Consider the following 24,991-nt stretch of genomic DNA (forward strand, 5'->3'; position numbering starts at 1 on the left):
AATGGAAACACTCAGCCGTACAGAGTGCTATTTAATGCTGTACCAAAACATTTCCACATTTGGAAACCAGAACCTGCTTACAGTCCTCTAGTCTTAATTTGAATCCATAACACACTAATGTACATCACTTCATGTTAGAGATGTGCTCACCCTGCAATAAGAAATGTTCTCTATGAAGTTGTCCTTGGAGCTAGCTAGGTATATCAAATGACCAAAAATTAAAAAACAAATAACCTCATTCCCTCACTAGTCACTCTTCTCATCGGCTGGTCTGCCTTCACTCTGGCTCCATCTTGTAGTTACCATACCTCTCTTAGGATGACCTTGCCATGCACAAAGGTCTCCCACAGGTTGCTCACTACTCAGTCTGTTTAGTTTTTTGGCCACACTCATTCCCTAGTCACTTTGTTTTATTCCCCGAGACCTCCCTTCCATCATGGCACCCAATGAAGGGCCACACACGTTAATTTGTTACATAAAATATATTTCCTTATGTGTTCACCTAACCTTTCTGAAAGTGCTGGCGTTCTTTCTAACTATGATCCTGGGTACTTAGCATACATCATAAAGTTGGCCTCTTATGCCTCCTTTACTCTTCTGATAGGTAAAGACAATCAGTGCAGCCTAACCCCAAGTGAGTTGGGGTAAGGCTGAGTTCAAGAACAGTACAAGACAATTAGGCTCGGGCGGTAAATTCCGTTCCGCTCGCGGAATTTGGGTAATTTCGGGTTCCGCGGAGAACGCGGAATAGCCCAAAAGTATGCGTTCCACGGCTTCGCGGAATTTTTTGTTTGTTCACGTTCACAAAATGCGTGTTCGCAAGATATTTCCCCCGAGCACGCAAACAGTGTTTGCGAACAGGAAAATAGCATCACGAATAAGCAATTACGCGCGTTCGCGGAATTTCTGCGTGCTCACGGAGATTTTTTACCGTTTCGCAGAGCTTTGCGTAGAGCGACTCGGCAAATTCCACCCACCCCTAAAGACAATGATTACATTCGCATTATGATGATGTACAGCCCACATTTTTGTGAATGTGCAGCATTTTAAGTCAAATAGTAAAAATCACACACATCAAAGTGCACACAAATGTTAATGAAAGTAGCACAGAGAAATACCAAGGCCCCTGAATATTGCACTCATTAGGAGATCTTGAACAGCATCAAATCAAATGTATAAAGCGCACAGCTGACAAGGCATCGTGGCGCTAGAAGTGTGTTACAAGGCACATAGATAGCATAATGTTAAAGGTTGGATAATGATGTTTTACGTTGTTGTCTAAGCTGCTTTCCCTTTGTCAGTTGAAGAAGAGTAAATGGAAGGTCGGAACAATCCTGAAAACAAGAAACAGAACATGATGTTGTTGCAGTTACTGTATTGATGGAACTGTTCAAAAACGTTTCTCAAACATACTCATTCTTACCAAATTGTAAATACAGCACTGTAAAAGGAGGTTCACAATCCTCCTACTAAAATCTATTTGCTTGGTTTAATATTTGCAAAATTTTGGCTCTGCGATTTAGTGGCCCCCTAAAACTGAGTGAAACAAAGAGAAACACAGTGACAATCACAGACAGTGTGCGATTAAAGTGAGAAGTATCTCTAAGATTTGGGAAAGTTGAATAAAAGGACCTGGGAAGATAAACATATCTCCTGTTTGAGGACTAGGTGATTGTGTACCCTTGAACTTCCATGAAGATGTAGGCGGCAGGCCACATCCTAACCCACAAAAACAACAGTGTGGCAGTTTAACGGGCCAAACGACACTATGGGGAAATTTCAAGGCCTTCCTTATCCAACTGTGGGACTAGACTCTAGCACACCAATAAGGGACAAAGGATTTTAAAAAAACACAAGTGGTGCAGATAGGTAGGTGCTTGTCAGGACAGGCCACTGGGCTATTTACTTTGGAGCCCAGTGGTCATCTCCCCTGGGGTAGCTAATGCAGGCAAAAACGTCTTAATGCTGTCACCAGTTAGTATCTGTTTAGAGGGGATTGAGGGAGGTGCCCAGGCCTGGTACAGCATCCCGGGGGGCTGGTGATCTTCGTCCTCACACCCGGTCTTCCTTATTGATCACCCAGCCTCCCTCAATAGTGACCTTTCTACTTAGTCATTCTACCTTATTTAATGGTCTGACTGCCTCCTTCACCGGTCACCTTACCTCTCGTTGGTAACCTACTCCACCCCTCACTTGTTGCCTTGGTTCACTGGTCATCCTGCCACATATGCACTGGTTACATAGTTGCCAATCTTTTGGCCCTTGCTGCTTCATCAACTTCATGTGTTTTGTCCCTCTACCTCATTTTGGTTGTTACTTGTTCTTACTGGGCATCCCAGTGTTGGCTGTTGCGTCGTACTGTGTTTATGGTCACTATCTCATATGTATAAGTGAATATTAATTTGTGGTGCCATATTTATGTGCATGAATTTATCTTGGTTAACTGTTCATGGAAAATGGAACCAGAATTTAAAATATTTGTTGTTGTTTTTTAATGATAATAAATGTGTCAAACCTAGCTAAATTAACCACAGTCCTACTGTAGTGACATGCATTGTGTACCTGTGTACGAGATATTCCATGTCATTAAAAAGCATTTTTTTTAATGAACTATTTTTCTATTTATAATAGAATATAGTTCTTGGATCTCAATAGTCTCAGTACACATGTATATTTAATACATATTCTTAACGCATTAATACCAGGTCTATCCAATCTCCCCAAACTTACTGACGTTTTCTGTGGGGTGAGAGTGCAAGAACTAAATAGTGAATATCATTTTGTTGAGCGTGTTTGTGCGTGTTATTGACATGTATGCTGATGAAAGGTGGCCTGTTGACCACGCGCCTTTATTTGGAGAATTATTGACTTACAAACTGTGGTGATGTGATTATGTTAGAGGCCTGTGAGTATTCCGTGATGTCATCTGGAGTGTTGTGCTCAGCATTCCCTGGATGATCTATCTGTGGCAGTTGCTACCTGTGCTTTAGCTGTACTAGAGACGGCTCTCTGTATCCCCACAATAAATCTACAGCTGAGAACCATCACTGCGTTATTCCACTTCATTTCACTGGCGACAGAAGATGGGATGCGACTCTGCCCTGCTTGACTAATGACTGTATATATTGACTTTCATATATCGTTCCTGATCGTTCACTGCCACTGGCTCAGAGGTATTTTCAACGTATATCTCAGCAGCCCAACAGTGAGTACAATTTTTTTTTATCTCTTCACCAAGGCACACACACGTTCGGTGCCCTTTTGGATTGCTCCAGTGCTTGTTTTATACTGCGTTTCTACCAGTATACTGTGTTTCTGCCTGTCGCAACACGCACGCACCAGATCTTACATTTATTTTGTGCGTAAAGAGGAACTGTCAATTTGAACTTTACTTGATATAGTGCATTGGGAACCGCGCTGGGCTCAACCGTGAAGCTCTCTCGCGCACCACATCGTGCTCACCATCTCGAGCGCCCAAGCACTTCTTACCGGCTCATGCGGCTGCTATTGTTCTGCCTCAGTCCCTGCATTTTTCCGAACTCTCTCAGAGCAGGGATTCTTTGTGTGAGTTGTGAGTCTTTAGCTCCTGTGACGTCCTGCGCAGCCCCCTACATGCAGCGCCTTCCCATAATTGCATCGTGGAACGCAGCGTTCACAACGCACTACGTCATTGAATTCATTGAAGCTACTCTTCAACGTTTCGCACTGACACGCTCAGCTGTAGCGTGTCAATTTACTTTCATCTCCAACCTCGCTGATAGCTTCCGAAGAGTGTCCTTCTTTGTATTATTTCAGATGCCTGGCACAAATCGCTATTACTAAAGAAAGTTCCATGCTGACACACTCAGGTTTTGCATGTCAATTTACCTATGGTTTGAGACCTCGCTGACATGCTCAGCATCTAATTATTTGCAGCATTATTTTTATTGATGTCATTGCTATTTTCACTGCGCTGACACGCACAGCTTTTTTCTGCGTGTCAACATATCAGTTTTTCACCTACTTCACGCTGATACACAGCACTTGTGTGTCAGTGTGTAATTTAAAGGTCATCTACATAATTTCCCTGACACACACAGCATTTTGAAGGTGTCAATGATAGTTTTCTACCACCATCCTATGGCCAAATTATGAACTGCATTACTACTTTCTTCTTTTAGTATGTTATTCTTGTGATACACACATTTATCATTGTATTATCTCATTGGTGGATTTCTTAATATTCTGGTATTACTTGCTCTATTATTTATTATTCCTATCCCTTCTCTTTTTCCTCCTATATTTTTTTTTCTTTTCACTTTTTATTTTTCTTCTCTTTTTCAGACATGCAGAGTGTCACACCTCCTGCACCTTTTTTTACAGGAACCTGGAGAGCCACAACTTGAATGGAAGTTATGGATTAGATCCTTTAAAGCATATTTGGGTGCAATCGCGGGTCAAAGATACAGACCTGAGAGAAATAATTTTTTTATGTATTATCATTTAGAAGTTGAGGGACAAAATGTCTTTGATCACCTACCTCCTTATGAACCACCAGAAGGTGAAGATCCTGATGAGTTTGATACAGTGGTTATGCAGTTAGATAAGTATTTCACCAAAACAAAAAACATTGTGGTACACAGATACAATTATTTTTACAAGGACACAAAAACCAAATGAAAGCATAAACACCTTCATCATCGCTTTAAAAGTACTTGCTGCAAATTGCGAATTTGATAACTTTACATCCCAACTTGTAAGGGATCAACGTGTTGCACGATGTTATTGCAAAGAAGTCCAACAAAGATTACTTACCTGCAAAGATCCCACCCTGAATGAAGCTGTCGACATTGCCAAGAGCATTGAAAGCTCCATGGATGATGCAAAACAACTTGAATCTGCTTTATCTAATTCTACCATTTCCGGTGCTGTTACTGCTAAACCTCCTTTTTCTACTCCTTCTCTCCCAAATACCTCCAGAGGGTCTACTATACCTAGGGGTGGAAGAAACTTCAGACCGAATAGAGGTGGAAAAACGTTTACACCTAATAGATAGTTTAACTTTAGAATAAGTTGTTATAGGTGTGGATCTTCTATGCATGTTTCTACTTTTAAAAACTGTCCCGCTATTAATCAACAATGTGGCCAATGTGGAAAAATGGGTCATTTTGCAAATGTTTGTATGGGGGGAGAAAGAAGAGGTGTAAGATGTGTACTCAACGATTCTGATGACCAATTTGATGACCAATTTGGGGATGATGCCACTAATCAGGAGTATGTTGTTGTAGTCAAACATTATTCAAATAAATGTATTACGCAACATATTCCTGATCCCGAAGTCGAAGTTACCATTGAAACTAACCATATTCGACTCCTTGTTGACACAGGAGTGCGCATCACTATTATATCTCATGATAGGTATCTGAAGTTTTGGTCTACCAAGAGTTTACTACCTCCTGACATACTCACTGTAGATTTTGAAGGTAGTAGGATGATTTACTAGGCTACTTCTGGGCTAAAATAAGTGTCTTTGGGGTAGTTATAAATGGAAAAGTGTATGTAGCTAGACGTGGGATCAATGTTCTTGGTCTTATCCACCATGCTGAGTTTGGTCTCACTATCAAACCTGGTTTACCCAATCCAGTTTTTATTGATCATCCATCTAATATTAATCACTCTACCCCACTAAAAACATTAATTCTCTTTCTGGTACCCAATCGATCACTCCTTGGGAGCAAAAGTACAGTAACATTTTTGAAGACCGTCTAGGCAAGATCACAAACTTCCAACATTTCATCAAAATCAAAGAAGATGCTGTACCCATCAAGCATAGACTGCGAAATGTCCCTTTAAGCATCAGAGGCGACCTTTCCAAACATTTACAATCATTATGTGACCAAGGCATAATCGAAAAAGTTGAGTCCAATCTTTGGCTCTCACCCATTGTTTTGGCCAAGAAGAGGTCTGGGGACTTGAGGATGTGTGTCGACTTGAGGAGCCTTAACAAAGCCATTTGGGTTGACGGTTTTCCCCTGCCGCGCATTGAAGATCTCATCGCCAAAGTGGGTTCCTCCTCATGGTATACCAAACTCTATCTTTTTTTTTTTTTTTTTTTCCAAAACCTTAATTGAAGAACACAAGTCTGACACAGCCGTCTTTCGCCTACAACCCCACCAGGGCCGGCAGCAGTGCACGTTAGGCATAGAGTATAACATTCTGCAGTTAGCACACAGCAAGCCGCCTACAACCCAACAGGGCCGGCCGCGTCAGAACACAAAATCATAACAACGCTGAGCCAATACGAAATTCAGCTCAGAGCAATCATTGGCACCACAGTGTACAAAACAAAAAGAGGGGTACAGCTAGGATTCCCATGCTGGGTTATAGCCCCCGCCGACCTGTAGTCACGTAGGACCACGGTGAGGGGAGAGGGGCGCAGCCGCCCCGCGGCTCGTGCCCCGGCATAGGCGCCATCCGGCACACACATACCCATGTCAGTTACACATTACAATGTCAAGAGTAGCCCATAGGAGCACAGGCAGTCCGTGAGCGCAGGAGAGCCCCGGCGGTAGGGGGCCCCACATCCCTCCCCCCACCGAGCCTCAGGCGTCCCCATCGCGTGGCAGGCTCAGGACGTGGGGGCAGTGGCGTTATCCAGTGTCTGAGGGGTTTGAAGCAGGTACCTCCTTAAAGGGTCCCATATATCTCTAGGTTTGGAGACAGTCGGCAAAAGGTCAGCATAGAGAGTAAGTTCTTCCTGCCAACGTATCAGATCCTCCAGCCAGCTCTTGAACTTAGGGGCACGCCCTCTCCGCCATCTGCAGGCCACTTTACACTTGGCCAGGAGAAGACAAAAGGAGCCGAATTTTCTATGAGGAGCCGGGATGCTCTCCGTACACCCCAAGATACCCATTTGTGGGGTCGGCGGCAGAGGGGTAGCAATCATTTTCCCCACCGCGTCAAACACCAAAGTCCAGAAGGCGTGCACAGAGGGGCACGCCCACGCCAGATGCAGCATGCCCGCCCCCTCGGCCCTACATCTATCGCACCTAGTGTCCTCCCGCAGCCCAAACCGATGGAGCTTCACGGGGGTATAGTAGTAGCACTGGATGAACTTATAATGTGTGACACGGAGCCTGCTACTAGCAGCCACCTGCTCTGTCTGTCTACAGCTGAATAGCCAGTCACGATCAGTTAAGGGTTGTCCCAGCTTCTTCCCATCCGCTGCGCGCGGCACACTGCGCATATTCCGTCCCCGTGTATATTGAACGGTATAGGGTCGACACCAAGTGAGAAGCCGTCGTGGCCCGTAGCACAGCGTGTAACTGGGGAGACGTCGTCGGTTCTAGCGGATAGTCCGGTGTAATGACGTGAACTCCAGCCCCGGAGCCTGATGTACAGGAAGGTGTCCATTGTGGTGGGAGCAGGGTCAGCACAAAGCTGTTGCAACGTGATGAATCTGCCGTCTTTATACAGGTCCCCCCACGTATTGAGACCCCTATGTTGCTTCATTTTTGATGAAAACTCCCTCCTGCAAAAGAGGCATGCGGGGGTGGTACACGAGCGGGAGCAGCGGAGAATACAGCCTAGGCGCACCCGTCTGCTTTACGATCCACTCCCAGGTGCGTCCCGTGCACTCCACAGTATCGGGACAGCGTTCGCGAAAGGAGATGTGTCTCCACAATGCCCCAGCCAGCGGTACGGGGTCAGTGAGCCAATGCTCCGTGGCCACATGCGCTGTGTACCGCGGGCCGCTCGTCCAGTAGTGCGAGTAATGCGCCTGGGCGCACTGATAATACAATTCAAAATTGTGCAGGTCGAGGCCTCCTGCCGCATATGGACGAGCCAGAACGTCCCACTTGATACGGGCTTGCTTCCCTCCCCACACCAGCCGCAGGAGTTCGGTGCGCAGGCTAGCGAAAAAAACTTTCCCCAGATGGTATGGGATATTTGTGAAATAGTAAAGCATTTTTGGTAGAATTACCATTTTGATCAGGGATATTCTGTCCGCAAGGGACAGAGGCAGGGCGATCCACCGTGTTATGGTGTCTTTCAGTGCCTCTATCGCCCGGCCATAGTTGTCTCTCATGAGTTCCTCCCGATCAGCAGAGACCTGCACCCCTAGGTACTTTACAGTGGAGTCGCACCACTCCAATGGGAAGTCTGTGTGGAAACGCGACACGGTTGGGTAAGGGGGAATATCTGGGATTTAGCCCAGTTGATGTGGATACCCGAGAGCCCCCCAAACCTCACAAACTCTCTTAGAAGCGGATTTAAGTTATTCTGTGGTCTTTTACATATAGAGTCATGTCGTCCGCGTATAGCGAAATGAGGATGGGACGTAAGGGGCAGCTGAGCGCCGTGTCCCGATGATACTGCCGTACCCGCGCCGCCAATGGTTCCACAGCCAGTGCGAATAACAGAGGTGACAACGGGTACCCCTGTCTGGTACCTCGGGAGAGTGGTATGGCGTCAGAGGTGTGGCCCTTTATCAGTACCTTAGCCACTGGTGCGTTATACAGCAGTCGAATCCAAGCGGAGAAACCCACCGGGAACCCCATGTTGCGCAAGACCGCATGAAGATAGTCCCACTCAATCGAATCGAACGCCTTAGTGGCGTCTAGGAAAATAGCAGCCAGGGGGAGGTGCGGGGCAACCTGATGCATGATAGAGAACAGAGTGCGCAAATTATGAGACGTTGCTCTCCCGGGTATAAATCCTGCCTGGTCCGGCAAACACCAGTTTATCCATGAGGAGATTAAGACGATTCGCTATCATTTTAGTTAAAATTTTGACGTCTACGTTGATTAACGATAGGGGCCTGTAGGAATCGCACTTATGAGGGGGTTTCCCGGGTTTCAACAAAGATATAAGGGCCTCCCTCATTGTGGCAGGCAATATCTGCGCCTCCAGCGCCTCCGAGTAGACCTCCAGCACCACCGGTGCGAGATGGTCTGAATATAATTTGTAGAAGTCTACCGGAAGACCGTCAGACCCGGGCGCCTTCCCCGACGCTAACTGGGCGATTGCTTCCCGAATCTCATCCAGCGTAAATGGGGCAGCTAAAAACTCCCGTTGCCTCCCACTAAGGTACCCTAAGGTGATGTCCCCAAAGAAGGCAGGAAAGTCCGTCGTGTTCACCCCTTTTGACGTGTACAGCGACTCGTAGAATGTCGTGAATGTACTCAATATCTCAAGGCCATCCCTGTGTCTATCCCCATGCGCATCCTCTATTTCCAGCACATAGTTGGCGTACCGTGGTCGCCTGATATCGCAAGCTAGTGCGCGCCCTGGCCTGCCTCCCTCTCCATAGCGTCTGGCGGTTACATATTTCCCTCTAAACCTTGCCTCCCGTTCAGCTGTGGAAGTGTAGTCAGAGATTGTGTCACGCAATTTAGCTCTCCCCTCACCCGATTCCTCACGCCAGACATCGGCCTCCAGTATTTTTAGTTGACCTTCGAGCAAGCGTAGACGCCGACGCATGTCTCTCAAGACCCCAAAGCTCTTTGCCATACAGGTGCCCCTGATTGTGACCTTGAAGGCCTCCCATAGCGTGCCCGCTAGTGCCACTGTCCCCTTGTTACGGGCTAAGAAGTCCACTATCTCCTCCTCTAGCTCAGTTTTAAAAACTTCATCAAGGAGTGCCTCAGGGACCAGTCGCCAGCTTTTGGGACTAGCATTCAGGTTCGGTATCTCCAGTGTGAGGCACACTGGGGCATAATCAGAGAACATACGTGCAAGATGGTCCACCGCACATACCCAGTGACACATCCCCCTGGAACCCAGCCAGTAATCCAGCCTCGACCAGGCCGCATGCACCGTCGAGTGGTAAGTACCCATGTATGAGTCCTCAGTGCCACCCCTTCGTCACCCTCTCACCTCCGGTCTCTGTGTCACTGACAATCCGGCAGCGGAGGCAATACTTATGCATGAGTGTAGGGATGTTCACTCTCCTCCCCGCGTTTCAGTTGCAGACGAAGGGGGACGCGAGTCGTCAGTATCCGTGGCATGGCTAGGTGAGCGGCGTCGCAGAGTCTTAAGAAACTCTTCGCCTGCTGAGGATCTATGCACAAAGTCGTGCGCCCCTGGTGCTTGATGCGCAATTTCGCGGGATACAGTAGGGCATATTCAATGCTGGCTTTGCGCAGTTTCTGTTTGACAGTAACAAATTTCCGTCTAGCTTCCTGAACGGCCATGGTGAAATCCGGGAATATGGAGAACGCAGTACCCTCAAATTGCAAATTTTGCTGCTCTCTCGCCCTCCTCAAGGCCACGTCCCGGTCTCTATAATTGAGTATGCGTGCCACAATAGGCCGAGGCGGCCCGCCCGGCGTCGGCCGAGGACCAAGCGATCTGTGGGCCCTCTCCACAATCAGATGGGACGAGAAGGCCTCCGCGCTAAACGTCGTTATGAGGAGCCTCTCCACATAGTCTTCCATCCGTCCGGTATTGGCACTCTCGGGGATCCCGTTGAGGCGTATGTTGTTCCGGCGGCTACGGGCCTCCAAGTCCTCGTTCTTTGCCGCTATCACTTTCAGGAGGCGGTCCATCTGCGTTAGTTGTTTGCCCATAGTACCTGTGCGGTCCTCGTTATCAGAGATGCGCTGCTCCACTTCTTTCAGCTGTTCATCGTGTTTATCAACCTTTAAGACGAGAAAGTCAAGCCTGTTATTCATCGTGTCCATTTTTCCCGACAGCCCATTCAGACTGTTGCAGCATTTTCAGCATCTCTTTGACTTCAGTGTCCGGGCATGCCGCTTGGCTGGGCGGCCGCTCCTGCCCCTGCCCGGGGGGCTCCTCCGCTACCGAACGGGTGCCCACTTTCTTAGCTTCAAAGTGGAGCCGTTGTTGCCGCCCATCAGACTTCCCCATCCTGGTGGCCCACGCCAGTCCGTCTGGGTATCTTATGTAGCGTGGTCACTGCCCGGTGTTTGATGGCCTCCTCCCTCCCGAGCCGCGTAGTATAACTGTTGACGCTGGACCCCGACCGCCGCGGGGCCAAGGAAGCCGCCGCAGGCCGCCCCCCCGTCACCACCCCAGGAACTATGGGGGCAAGGCGGCGTCCAAACGGGAGGGGAACAGGGGCCCCTCCTCACTCCGGGCCCCCGCCAGAGCCAGCGATCCTCGGGGCAGCCGTGCAAGGCAGCCTCACGCCAGTCGCGCGGTCCGCCGCTTGTGTGTCAGAGGCCCAGTGACTGACGCCGCGTCTCACTCCCTCAATCCCAGGGCGATGCAGTTGTTCGGGCAGCGAAGGGGGAGGCGGCCCATGCGAAGCAGTGGCCCCAGGGGGGACGCCCAGAGCGTGCAGTGCCTCGAGGTGCGCCTCCAGAGTCGTGAGTCACCCCAGGGGAGGGGAGGGGCGCGCCAACAGGTCCGTAGTCGCTGTGAGGGGATGCGCCCAGGATTTTGCAGTGCTTCCGAGCGTGCTCCCAGAGTTATGGGATGCCCCGGAGAGGGGGAGCATCAGGAGCTATGGAGTGGCTGTAGAGGTGCCGCCTATAGGTTGTAGTGGTTCTGGGATGTGTGTCCAGGGGTACTCAGTGCCTTGGAGAGGGGAGGGGGTGTGCCTATTAGTATGAAGCAGCAGAACGAGGGCGAAGGTGCACCCCCCAAATCCTCATCAGCACGGCACTCACCCCCTCCGTTGACAAACGTAATCCTCCAGAGAGTCCTCAAGTGTCACCCCAACAGCTCAGGAGACGCCACACACGGGGTGCGTCCCAGCGACGCTGTGGCGCAAGAGGGAATTTAGAGAGAAAACAGTGGAACTCTCCAGGCTTGCGTGGCACCCCATCCGATCATCCAGGCTATCGGGTGTGTTGTTCAGGCGAGAGGCAGGCGGGGCCGGAGCAGCCCCGCGCGCAGCCGGCAAATGCGCCGAGCTCCTCAACCGCCTCCGGCGATCCATGGCCCCAGCCCTCGTGGCCGTCCCGGGCTCGCATAGCACCAGCACCCGGCACGCCGCTCCAGGGAGATCAACCGCCCAGCTCCCGGCCGAGCCGCAAGGGTCACCACGTCTCCGCTCCACGACCGATTGGGCTGTAACTTTCACCGAGGGTGGCGGCTTCCTTACTCCACTCAGGCGTATCGTCTTATCGCACAGGGACTGTGCGAAGTGCTAATAATTGTCGGATATGCAGACCAGGCTCCCAGAGCCTCACGACGGTGCGGCCATCTTGGTCTGGCGCCACCTAGCGCCCCCAACTCTATCTTAAGGCTGCCTACCATCAAGTCGAACTACATCCTCAGTCACGACATTTCACAGCTTTCGTCACCCCAGATGGTGTATTTCAATTTTGTCGCCTCCCCTTTGGTCTTGCTTCGGGTGCTGCCGTATTTCAAAGATTGATGGCTGAGATGTTTCATCACAATCCCCATGTTGTTGTTTTCCAAGACGACATCCTCATTTTCACCCAAACTGAAGCTGAGCATGATTCTGTCCTTGATCAGGTACTCAATGTTCTAGCGAACAGAGGGGTCACTTTATAAAAAAACAAGTGTACCTTCAAGGTCAATGAAATTGAGTATCTAGGCCATGTCATCTCCGAACAAGGTATCAAACCCAGACCAGGTATAGTATAGTTGATGCACCTCCTCCTCAAAACAAAGAACAACTCATGTCCTTCCTTAGTCTCTGTGAATTTTACTCGAAATTTATGAGAGACTTTGCCAAGATCACAGAGTGTTTCAGGGCAGTTCTAAAGAAAGGAGCATACTATGTATGGTCTGAGGAGTGCCAAAAAGGGTTCCAATCCATCAAGGATCACATAGTGCAAGTTCCTGCTTTGCAAGCATTTGTAGAAGGAAAGCAAACCATTGTCCGGGAGCTGTTCTCTCACAACACGCTGATGGAAAAGAACATACAGTTGGATTTGTATCCAGAACTCTTCGTCCTGTTGAACGGAAATATTCTGTCATTGAAAAAGAACTTTTGGCCTGTGTTAGGAGCATTGAAAAGTTCAAACAATATGTGTGGGGCAGATCTTTCATTCTCAAGACCGGCCATCGTCCCCTGGTCGACATCCTTTCGGGTAAAAAACATCAAGCGTACTACGGCTTGCCTAGCACGCTGTGGGGAGAGGAGTTGGCCTAACGGCTAGGGCGCTCGACCTCGGACCTGGGGAACTGGGTTCGAGTCTCGGTAATGATGCTGAACATCCTGTGATTCTGGGCAAATCACTTAATCTCCCCTTGCCTAACAAAGAATGAATGTGTGTCCGAATGTAACGTTATGTAAAGCACTCTGATACCTGATTGGATTCGGGTCAAGTTTGCGCTATATAAAACTCTGCAAAAAAAAGAAATACACTTTCACTGTAGAATATATTCCCGGAGGAAAGAACTGCGGAGCAGACTGCCTATCAAGACTTCCCATCCCCGGTACAGATGAGCAAGACTGGGAAACTGAGGTCGAAGAATGCTTTGTGGCACTTATTGGTCAAGATAACTTATTTTTTGCAGAAGAAGACTGGATTACGTAGATTGATAAGGATTCTATTCTCAAGGAGGTTGCATCTTTGATTAAGAAAGGCTGGCCAAGGGAGAGGTGTCTTTCACCCGATCTTCAGTTGTTCTGGAAAGTTAGTGACAAACTTTCAGTGGAAGGTGGAAAAGTAGTCAGAGGCGATAAGCTCATTCTTCCTTCTTCTTATTGAGAGAAGATCATTCTAGCTGCACATTCTGATGGATACATCTGCCAGTGGATTCCTCACCTTGTGAATATCCCCTGCGCCAGCATTCCACTGAACTTTTTTCCCCAGCTCTCTACGCCGACGTGGACGTCATAATGCATCTGCTCCGCTCGCGACTCCGTATGACGTCACCGGAGCCATAAGAGAGCCACGTCGGCGTGATGACGTCAGTTCCCTTTTTTCCACGCCGTCAACGCGCAACGGTTTTCCAGCACTCTCCTGCTACTTTGTAGCCTGTAGTGGGTTACTGTTGGTAAATTCACCATGTCTTCGACTAGGAAGTCAGGTTTCAAACCTTGTAGGGAATGTGGGGGCCACATGTCGATGACAGACCCCCATGAAGATTGTTTGTGGTGCCTTTCTTCTGACCACGACATGGAGGACTGTTCCAGCTGCAGAAGGATGAACCCCAAGGCCTTGAAGGAAAGAGAGGCGAAGCTCTTCATGGCCAAGGCAAACAAGGAGAAGAGAGGTAGGAAGAAGGAGAGATCGAGGCCGGAGTCGTCGACTTAGCATTCTTCGAAGTCGAAGAAACACCACATGAAAAGGAAGCATAGCTCTCGGCGCCGGTCTTCGAAGAGCAAGGCTTCGAGATCGACTTCGCCTCGACGTCGAAGTAAGGATGTGTCTCCTTCTCCATCTCCTAGGAAGTCTCCAGAGAGATCTCCTTCGCCGAAGCGGACTCCGGCGCGGTCCCCGGCGCAGTCTCCGGCGCAGTCACCGGCACCTGTGAAGTCTTCTGCTTCTGAGGTCGAGCAAGAACAGGAAAAGGAGCCTTCTCCTGAGCCGGCTGATCCTGTGGCTCCTGTCGAGGAATTTTCGGCTCCGGTTCCAGGTACTCCTCAGCCGGATTCGGGATCAATCCCTTATCCACAGTTCCCGGCTCCGGGTGTGGATTTGACGCATTTTCTAAATGCTATGTATGGGATTTTTCAACGGGCTGCCTTCCCATCCGGCGCACCTTCTGGTCCCGTGGGTCCTATGGCATACACCTTGGGAGTGCCGCAGCATTATGCTCAGGCCCCATTTATGCCCTTTTTGCCGATGGCTCCTTCGTGGCAGTTCGCGGAGCCGTCTGGGGATCCATCTCGACTTCGATTGGATCGGCCTTCTTCGGAGCCCTCCTCGACGCTGTTGCCGACTCCCTCGACTCCGCGTCCGGCGCCACCGTCTCCAACTCCGGCGCCGCCGACTCCGACACCGCCGACTCCACGTTCGGTTCCACTGACTCCGCGTATGGCGCCGCCAGCGCCGGTTCCTCGGATCCGCTCATGGAGAGAGGCTCAGAGAGTCTTGGAAGAGGAGCGTTATAGGGAGGAGGTGGAAGAAGGTGAGGTGGATACATCTTTTGACGACTTTGAAGGGATCCAAGAGGCTAGTGGTCTTGATACAACTCCAGAGTGGGAGCATTTTTCTACTAGATCCTCTCCACCGCAGGAACTGGCTCCTTATCATTTAGTAATAAAGAAGGCCGCAGAGTTGCTGGACTTGCAGTTGCCCTCTGCTGAGTATACACCAAACCTTCTGACTGAGGTGCTACATTCGCCGGCTTCGACTAGTGAACCCTTGTTACCTTTTAATGAGGCTATCTTGGGGCCAGTTATGGATGTCTAGCGTAAGCCACTCTCTTCGCCGGCAGTCTCCAGGCAGGTGGCAAGGAGATAAAGGGTGGCTCCTGGGGATCCAAGTTTTCTATCTTCTCACCCTTCTCCAGAAAGCCTGGTGGTGCAGGCTTCATGTTGAAGCATGCTTCAGGAGCCTTCCCTCAGACTCCTGAGGACAGGGAGTCTAAAAAGGCTAATCAGGCAGCTAAAAAGTCCTTTTCTTCAGGGAGCATGGCGCTTAAATCCACTAATGCCACCTGCTTACTAGGGCGCTACGTTCATGCTCTGATGGACTCTATGAAGTCATTAGTCCCTAAGTTGCCAGAAGGGGATAAGGCGTCTTTTATGGAAGTGGTCACTGACACTCAGGCTGCTGCAAGGCAGGTAATTCAGTCGGGGCTTGATACGGCTGATTCTGTGGCAAGGATAATGGGATCGTTGATAGCCACTAGGAGGCAAGCGTGGCTTCGTTCTTCTGGCTTTTCTACGGATGTTCAGGCCACCTTGGTAGATTTGCCTTTTGACGGACAAAAACTTTTTGGTGAGAAGGCTGATTCCGCCTTGCAAATATTTAAGGAGAGCAGAGTGACGGCGAAATCTTTAGGTTTGCAGACTCCTGCTAAAGGATTTGGGCTTAGGAAGTTCAGAGGCTTTGGCAGATCTTCATTTCGCTCCTTCCAGCAGCCGCAGCAGCAGCAGAATCCCCTCTATAGGTCGTATAGAGGAAGACAAAGAGGACGGAGAGGTTCTGGCCGCAACCCTCCTTGCCAGGGTTACTGCTCGGAAGACCATCTGCTTCTTTTGCAGAAGGAGGTTCTAGCTTTGCTTCAAAAGGGTGCGATAGAGGTGGTTCCAGAGCAGGAAAGGGGTCAGGGATGCTACTCCCGGTATTTCCTGATTCCCAAGAAGGACGGCAGAGTGCGTCCGATCCTGGACCTCACAGTCTTGAACTTTTACCTGAAACAGGAGAAATTCAAGATGCTGACCCTTGCGCAGGTTCTTCAAGCGTTGCAGCAAGGAGACTGGATGGTGTCGCTCGACTTGCAGGACGCGTACTTCCATGTCCCAATCCTGAAGTCGCACAGGAAGTATCTCCGTTTTACGGTTGGGTCGCAACATTACCAGTTTGCAGTCCTCCCGTTTGGTCTTACTACCGCACCTGGAGTCTTCACGAAGGTGGTGGCACTGGTGGCTGCTCATCTCAGGAGGTCGGGGATTCCAGTTTTCCCCTACCTGGACGACTGGCTTCTGAAGGCAGAGACCCCAGAGATGGTGCAACATCATCTGCAGGTAACATCTCAGCTGTTATTCGACTTGGGTTTTTCGATCAATGTGCCCAAATCTCACCCAACGCAACCTGTTCATAGGGGCGGTACTGGACACTACTGTGTGTCGGGCATTTCCTCCTCCTCAAAGAATTCTCGACATTCAGGAGTTGATCCCTTTATTCCACAATGGAGCGGTTGTTCCAGTTCTGAAGGTCCTTCGTCTGCTCGGTCTGTTCGCTTCCTGCATTCTGTTGGTCAACCATGCACGCTGGCACATGAGGGCGCTCCAGTGGTATCAGCACAACGGGTATCTCAGGGAGTCGATCAGGATCTCCAGAGAAGCTGCAGCGGATCTATCTTGGTGGAGCGTGGAGGGCAATCTGTCTCAAGGGAAGCCCTTCCCTCTGCCTCCATCGGTGGCCACAGTGATAACGGATGCCACCTCCCTAGGGTGGGGTGCTCATCTGGGGGATCTGGGGGATCTGGAGATCAAGGGTCTTTGGTCTCCAGAGGAAAGGTTGCTTCACATCAACCTTCTGGAATTGCGGGCGATTCGTTTGGCACTCTAGGCCTTCCTCCCTTCCCTTCGCGGTCAGTCTGTTCAAGTCCTTACGGACAACACTGCCGCGATGTGGTATGTCAACAAGCAGGGAGGAGTGGGGTCGCATTGTCTCTGCAGAGAGGCTCTGCGTCTATGGTCCTGGGCACAGGACCATCAGATTTGTCTAATGGCAAATCATCTGGCTGGGGTGCTGAACGTACGTGCGGACAGTCTCAGTCAGCAGTTCTCCGCCGACCACGAGTGGAGGCTCCATCCAGAGGTGGTTCGTGATGTCTTTCGGACGTGGGGGACTCCTCGGGTGGACCTTTTCGCCATCCGCGAGAACGCGCACTGCCCGTCATTTTGCAGTCTCCAGTATCCGATGCAGGGAGCGTTGGGGGACGCGTTTCAGTTGAGTTGGGACTCACAACTCCTTTATGCGTTTCCTCCCAAACCCTTGATTCCTCGGGTTCTGAGGAAGATTCGCCAAGACCAGGCCCAAGTTATATTGGTTGCCCCAGATTGGCCAAGAAGGGTGTGGTATACAGATCTTCTCCACCTCTCCTCGTGCCCTCCGCTCCGTCTCCCTCTGAGGGCAGACCTCCTCTCGCAGTCAGAGGCGCAGGTTCTACACCCCCACCTCCAGAGCTTACACCTTCATGCCTGGAGATTGAACGGGGCAACCTGAGTCCTTTCTTTCTCCCGCCTGATGTGGTGGGTGTTATTTTATCGGCCAGGCGACACTCCACCAAGTCCGTTTACTCATATAGGTGGTTTAAGTTTGTTAAGTGGTGTGGAGAGAGATCCATTGACCCTTTAAAAGCCCACCTTTCTGATGTATTTCAGTTTGCTCTTTCCTTGGCTCAGCAGGGCTGTGCTGTGGCCACGGTCAATGGCTATCTATCGGCCTTATCAGCTTTTCTATGTCTTCCTGATCAACCGTCATTATTTAAATCTCCTATGGTACTAAGGTTTATCAAAGGGCTTACAAACAGGTTTCCACCTTCTCCTTTTGTAATGCCATAGTGGGACCTTAATCTTGTCTTAACTTTTCTGATGGGGTCTCCGTTTGAGCCTCTTCATAGTTGTCCTTTGAGGCTGTTGTCCTTTAAGACGGTCTTTCTTGTAGCCATAACCTCGGCAAGGAGGGTGAGTGAGCTTCAAGCTCTTAGTTCTAAACCCCCTTTTTTAACATTACATGCTGAAAGGATGGTTCTCAGGACCAGGGCTGCTTTCTTGCCTAAAGTAGTTACTCCGTTTCATTTGGGGCAGTCTATTACTCTCCCTGTTTTTTATCCACCTCTTCATCCCTCCAAATAGGAGGAAAGACTTCATCGCCTGGACCCAAAGAGAGCTGTGAGCTTTTACTTGGATAGAACGAAAGACTTTCGTCTGGACGATCAGCTCTTCCTGGGTTATGTTGGTCATTCTAAAGGAAGAGCTGTGCACAAGCGCACTTTATCGAGATGGATCATCCTTGCCATCAAGATCTGCTATGCCCTGGCTGGTACGGTTCCTCCTGAGGGTATTAGGGCTCATTCAACTAGAGCTAAATCGTCTACATCTGCTTTGGCCAGGGGTGTTCCTGTGGCAGACATTTGTAAAGCTGCGACTTGGGCCTCCCTCCATACTTTCGCAAAGCATTATTGCTTTGACTCTGAGATGAGGAGGGAGGGCCATTTTGCGCGCTCTGTTTTGCAGGATTTTTTGGTATAGGAAGGTGGACACCCTCCTCCGGGAGTGGGACTGCTGTGGGAATCTATTCACAAGGTGAGAAATCCACTGGCAGATGTATCCATCAGAAGAACAAGTTACTTACCTTCGGTAACGCTTTTTCTGGTGGATACAGTATCTGCCTGTGGATTCCTCACTGACCCACCCGTCTCCCCGTTGTCCACCTTTGTATACCTAAAAAGATGTCTTGCTTGAGATGTTGTTATGCTTTATGGTATGTACTATGTATATTTGGCTGTATATTGTATACTATGTATACTTGACTCTCTCGTTGGTCCACCTGTGCGCCTCAGAGGCAATGAAAAAATGGGTGGAACTGACGTCATCACGCCGACGTGGCTCTCTTATGGCTCCGGTGACATCATACGGAGTCGCGAGAGGAGCCGATGCATTAGGACGTCCACGTCGGCGTAGAGAGCTGGGGAAAAAAGTTCCTTGGAATGCTGGCGCAGGGGATATTCACAAGGTGAGGAATCCACAGGCAGATACTGTATCCACCAGAAAAAGCGTTACCGAAGGTAAGTAACTTGTTCTTCTGGTCATCTTGGAGCAACTATTACAAAGAGGAAAGTCAGGAATTACTTTTGGTGGCCCAGAATGGATATGCAAATTGATGACTTGGTGAGGTAATGTTCACGCTGCAATGCCATCGACAAAGTCGTAGTACTTGAAGGTACAGTTGAATCTCCCGTACCACCTCCTGGCAAAAACTTGGCATGGATTTTCTTGGACCATTCCATGTTCTCCCTTCCAGCTCCAAGTACTTTTTAGTCCTCATTGACCATTTGTCCAGGTGGGTGGAAGTTGAACCCATTTCTACACCCGATTCAAAGAGTGTCATTAACTGTTTGAATGCCATTTTTCATAGGGAGGGTTATCCTGAGGAAATCCTCACCGATAACGGTGTTCAATTTGTTTCACATGAAATGACCTCATTCCTACATTCCTGTAGCATCAAACATACTAGGACTCCATTCTACCATCCACAAAGTAATGGAAAAGCCGAGCGGTTTAACAGGGTAGTAGTGGAATGTGTGCAAGCAGCTCTCAGGTCTAAATCCTGCGTTTTCCAAGCTGTGAAAGATCTTGTCTGGTCATATCGCACTTCACCTCATGTAGCTACCAATTTTTCTCTATTTGAACTTATGAGGGGCAGAAAAGCATCTTCCCAAGTATATCCTTTTTGGATGGTCAAATCATTCCATCTTGGTTGCGACATGAGGTGCATGTGGGAATCTGCAAGGAAAACTTCAAGTGAAGTTTGTTCCAAACCTTACCAATGCTCCACCAAGAAAGAAACTCACAGACTCTGTGTTGGAGACTGGGTCATGGTCAAAAATCCTGTATCAGTAAGAAAAGGTTTTTCTAAATTTCTTGACTCGCAGCAAATTGTAGAAATGCGAAAAAACGCTGTTAAGTTGTCTAATGGAAACTGGTGGAGCACCTCTCGTGTCGCCAAGGATCCTTCCATTCCTTCTGAAACTGTCAAAGTCAACCAAAATGTTTCAAGGGGGGGGGGTGGTGTTAGGAAAAGTACTAGAGTCTGTGTTAGACCACGAAAACTACAAGACTATGCCTAAGTTGTATTGTTTGTTTTCCTTTTAGCTTGTTTCTGTCTTCCAATTGTTCCCTTTTTTCCTTTCTGTATCCTTTCCCCTTTTCTCTCCACGTTATGTTACTTTATCAAAGGGGGGAGGTGTGGTGATGTGATTATGTCAGAGGCCTGTGAGTATTCTGTGATGTCATCTGGAGTGTTGTGATCAGCATTCCATGGATGTTCTGTCTGTGGTAGTTGCTACCTGTGCCTTAGCTGTACTAGGGATGGCTCTCTGTATCCCCCCCAATAAATTTACAGCTGAGAACCATCACTGCGTTATTCCACTTCATTTCACAAACTTTGTACATGTGTGCTGCTGCCAATGCCCTTTCTGTGTTTCCTAATTCTGCATACAGTCTGTGGCATCATTTCACTCTTCTGCTGTTCACAGGTACATGGGAGCTGTAGGCTCGTCGCCCTCCTCCTCCCGGGTGATGTGTAATAACGTACCGGGCCTGGTCAGCCCCCAGCGGCAGCTGTGCCTGCGCCACCCTGACGTGATGCAAGTCATAGGCCTGGGCGTCAGGGAGTGGACCGCAGAGTGCCAGCACCAGTTTCGCCACCACCGCTGGAACTGCAACACCCTGGAGAGGGACCAGAGTCTCTTCGGCAAGCTGATCCTGCGCAGTGAGTATGGAGCGCATGCGCTTTTGACATACTATAGTGTACGTCATTGCCACGGCGTAGTCCTATCAACAGTGCAATAATTAAATAGTCCCATCAATGTCTGTGTAATATGTAGTTCTCGATTCGTTACTCTTCATCTTACACCTTTGCTATGAAGTCTGGGCGCTGCATGCGCTTCAGTGAGGCCCCTCGAGCGCTGTTCCGTCCCAGATTGTAAAATTGGGGTGATGCACTGCAAATGAAGCAAGGGTCCTTGAAGCAGTTTAGAAGCTTTGTTGAAGTAAGCAGCGTACACCACTGAAGTGCGTCTCCCCTCAGCGAAGTACAGGGTGCCAATGGCTGTTGGAAGCATTCGTATTTCGTTGAGGAGAATACAAAGCACGAGCATTACCTTTTCAAGTGTACACACGCTTATTCCAGCGCATGCCGTACATGCCCTAATACGACAGAGCATGAACATAAATGATACACTACAAAATGTGACGTAAGAAGCACCATTACACAGATACTCTTGGACTTGAGGTATCCATATTCAGAGCGACTCGCACACTTCATAGTGGGAGCAACATAGAGTTGTATAAGTAGTAGTACACGTTCAAATCTGCATCCTTCTCTTGAAGACATACTGCAGAACACAAGACAGGCAGGTCCCCTTCTCAACATCTAACGTTTGTACTGCGTCTCACCAATTACAACAATCACCGATCTAAGACAGTAGTCCTCGTTACGAGAGGCCTATTAATTCCCCCTCAGAATGATTAGGTTGGTGGGAACGCTGCGGATCTCTCAACTTTCACTGGAGATTTCACATGCTTCCTCTGGAAGAAAGTCCAGGCAAAAATTAGGTAATACTTGGGAAATTGGGCTAGAATTACCGATTTCCACCAGTAATTCCTAATTTCTTAGTGGACGCTCACTGTTCAACTGGTAGTGGGATGGCTTTCCCAACCCCAGGAGTTACCAGTACCCCTGGTATTGGTAACTCGGGGGGGGGGATCTGCTCCATTTACCAGTCCACTCATAGCGAAGGCTTAAGTCTCTTTCTTCACAATTAAATGAGCATAAAAGTGTGAAAGGCAGAAGAGTGAATCATTTTTTTATTTGCACATGTTGCACTTTGTGAACGTATAAGAACACAGTTCAAGCACGTAGAACAGTATAAATGGTGAAAGTGGGAATACATTTGATAAACGTTGTTATTTCTCTGATACATTGCAGTTCAGTGATGTTGGTTAAGGGCAGTTCAGCCTTTTAATCTGCTGTACAAATGTTATCGTAGCAGTAGCAGTTTCCTGAACATCCTCCATGTGTTTTGGTGTTTTTATTGTATCTAGATCCTATGGGAAACTCAGAACCTCATGAGAAAGAGCTTGTTCCAATGACGGATGCCATGCAAGTTCTCAATCGAATAAGCGGGGTTGTAAATATCAACATTAACTGACTTAGAGCAGGTTTCTTTTAGGAGATAATAAAGGTTCTGAGTGTAGTCTTCACTTTCTAGTACTGTTACTCAATTATTTATTTTTTCTGAGGATATGTGCATCATAGTCTTTCCCTGGAAGTTTTCAGTCCATCTAGCCTGCTTCTGGTTGTGTACTGGGAGCTGTTGGTTTGGAAAAGGATCGCCTTTAGGTGGGGCTGGAGACCTCTCCTGAACACCAGGACTCATTCATCTAAGACGAAGCTGAAGATCACCCTGGTGGACATGAGTCATGATTACGTTTGAAAGGGGCGGGCTTTATGGTTCTTTGAGTATTTACCTGTCAGCAGTTTGAAAGTTTCTCTGAACTTTGCCTAAAGAAAAAGGAAGTCTGTTAAGTAAATATTCAAAAGTAAATGGGCATCAGCGCGTTTTAATGACTGATCCATGGAGTATTCGCCAACATTTTTAACGGAATAGATTCCTATGTGCAGTGCCTTGTGACAGATGATTGTACTGATCACGCAGTGTGGTCGCATTGTATAACTGGGATGCACTGTAGTTTTCTGGGGTGCGCTACTAGGGTTTAGTAAAGTGGAGTATGTTGGGGTGGTTCCCTGGGTGCATGCGTCGACATACACTTAAGAAAGGAGTAACCCAGTGACTGGTACATATGGAAGAAAATTAATTCTTCAATGATTTGTCACTAAAGTCTGGATAAATACTCTACACAGGTCCTGCACCTGACTTCAGTAGTCACGCACACGCCCGCCCTCCTTTTAACATGTTTCCACTTTCAGAGTATCTTTTTTTTTATAATACCTGTACAACAACTGCATCTTACATCCACAAAATAGCGTTACCAGTTTTAAATGAAATAGCAAATCTCAGCGAAATATACCAATCTAAACGTCATTGCTAATACAGCTATTCATGTAAAATAACAAGCATTGACAAAGCCAGAATGTGTGTGACTTTGTGACAACGTAAGGGCCAACACAGACACACACAGTTGATGTTTGCATTAAATAGCACTTTAAACCAGACCTGGTGACTTTGCCAATGCTTGGTGATAGTGATGATGTTATTAGTAGTATTAGTAGTACTGTGGTATTAGTGGTGTTATTATGGTGATATTGGTATTAGTGTTCTTCATGCTCTTGGTAGTCTGTCTTTTGAAGGTGGGACTGGTATTGTGGTATTGATATTTGTTGGATTGATAGGGGTGATGGTATGATATTGGTGGTGATGTTAGTGGTGTGTGTATAGGTGGTAATGGTGATGGATTGGTATTGGAGTTTTCGTGGTTCTGATCAAATGCCCACTTATAAACAGTTATACATATTGTACGCACAACTCCTAATTGATTTTTGTTTATTACATTGTGATTGTTTGACCCCAAGATGGCAATCCAATGTGGTAAATCAAAAGCAACTGGATACATATATATCTGTATGGGAGCAACCAGTGCTTTAAATGGCACAAAATAAGTGCAGGTACTCATGAAATTGAGCTAGGGGGCGTGGCAGTGGGTGGGGTTAGAGGCGGGGTGAGACATGATGATACAAAAACATTTCTGTTGAGTATTCATTTTGTCCTTGATACTTGTGTGAAACTTTTCATATGTGCAGAGAAGGGCATGTACACCAGTTGCAGGACATACCAAAACATGTGAGAAATGTATGAAAATAAACAAAATGTGCTAATTCCTTACACAAAATGAATGACAAACACCACATGTTAATATTTCCTTGTTTCACAATATTTGCAGCAGCTTAATGTCATAATGTTCCTACTTACTTGCATCTGGCTCAATCCTTTTATATTCAAGAGTGCACACACATACACACAAAACAAGTGTTCCAAGCTCTGATTTCATTTCTCTCTCACACACAAAGAAGCAGACAAACACTCTCTATTAGTCTTCACATCGCTAACCTCTCTATCCCTCCCCCTCACTTCTCTCCCATTTGTATCTAACTCCGTCCCACTCTATTCACCCCAGTTGTATCCTATCATTCTCTACCATCACTCTCTCTATTTATCCGTGCCTCTCTTTTTCCATAGCTGTCTCAATCGCTTCCCCATCTCTATCTGCGCTTACCCCTTCTGTCTATCTGTTTACCCTTTAAACTCTTCTCTGCTTCTTCTATCTCTGTCCCTTCACTCTTTGCCTTCTCTCACCCCATTATCCGTCCTCTCCCCTCAGCAGAAGGCCCCATGGACGGTAAGTTTTCAGTGGCAGACAGTGAGCACTGCTGGGTCGTGGCAGAAAGTGAGCACTGCTGGGTCGTGGCAGACAGTGAGCACTGCTGGGTCGTGGCAGACAGTGAGCACTGCTGGGTCGTGGCAGACAGTGAGCACTGCTGGGTCATGAACATGTGCAATGTCCAGCAGGGTAGAGGTCAGGGGTGAAAATGACCCTTGCTACCTGGGTTCTTATGTGGCCACTCCTGAGCAGCACCCCCACCTGCCCTCCAACTCATTCAGTCTGCACACATTAGTGTGCCCCAGGTAGAAAATGTTCCTT

The 24,991-nt window shown here is 48.3% G+C and overlaps 1 protein-coding gene across 1 annotated transcript in view; it reads left to right on the forward strand.

The window, feature by feature from the left end:
• The window catches only part of WNT2 (Wnt family member 2), a 338,610-nt gene that overhangs the window by 73,838 nt on the left and 239,781 nt on the right, over positions 1-24,991 (forward strand). The window contains exon 2 of the mRNA XM_085653131.1: positions 20,806-21,041. Coding sequence (XP_085509257.1) covers positions 20,806-21,041 — 236 coding nt within the window. The remainder of the gene's footprint in view (positions 1-20,805; positions 21,042-24,991) is intronic.

This window comes from Triturus cristatus, chromosome 4_1 (assembly GCF_964204655.1).
Source record: "Triturus cristatus chromosome 4_1, aTriCri1.1, whole genome shotgun sequence".
Lineage (NCBI taxonomy): Eukaryota > Metazoa > Chordata > Amphibia > Caudata > Salamandridae > Triturus > Triturus cristatus.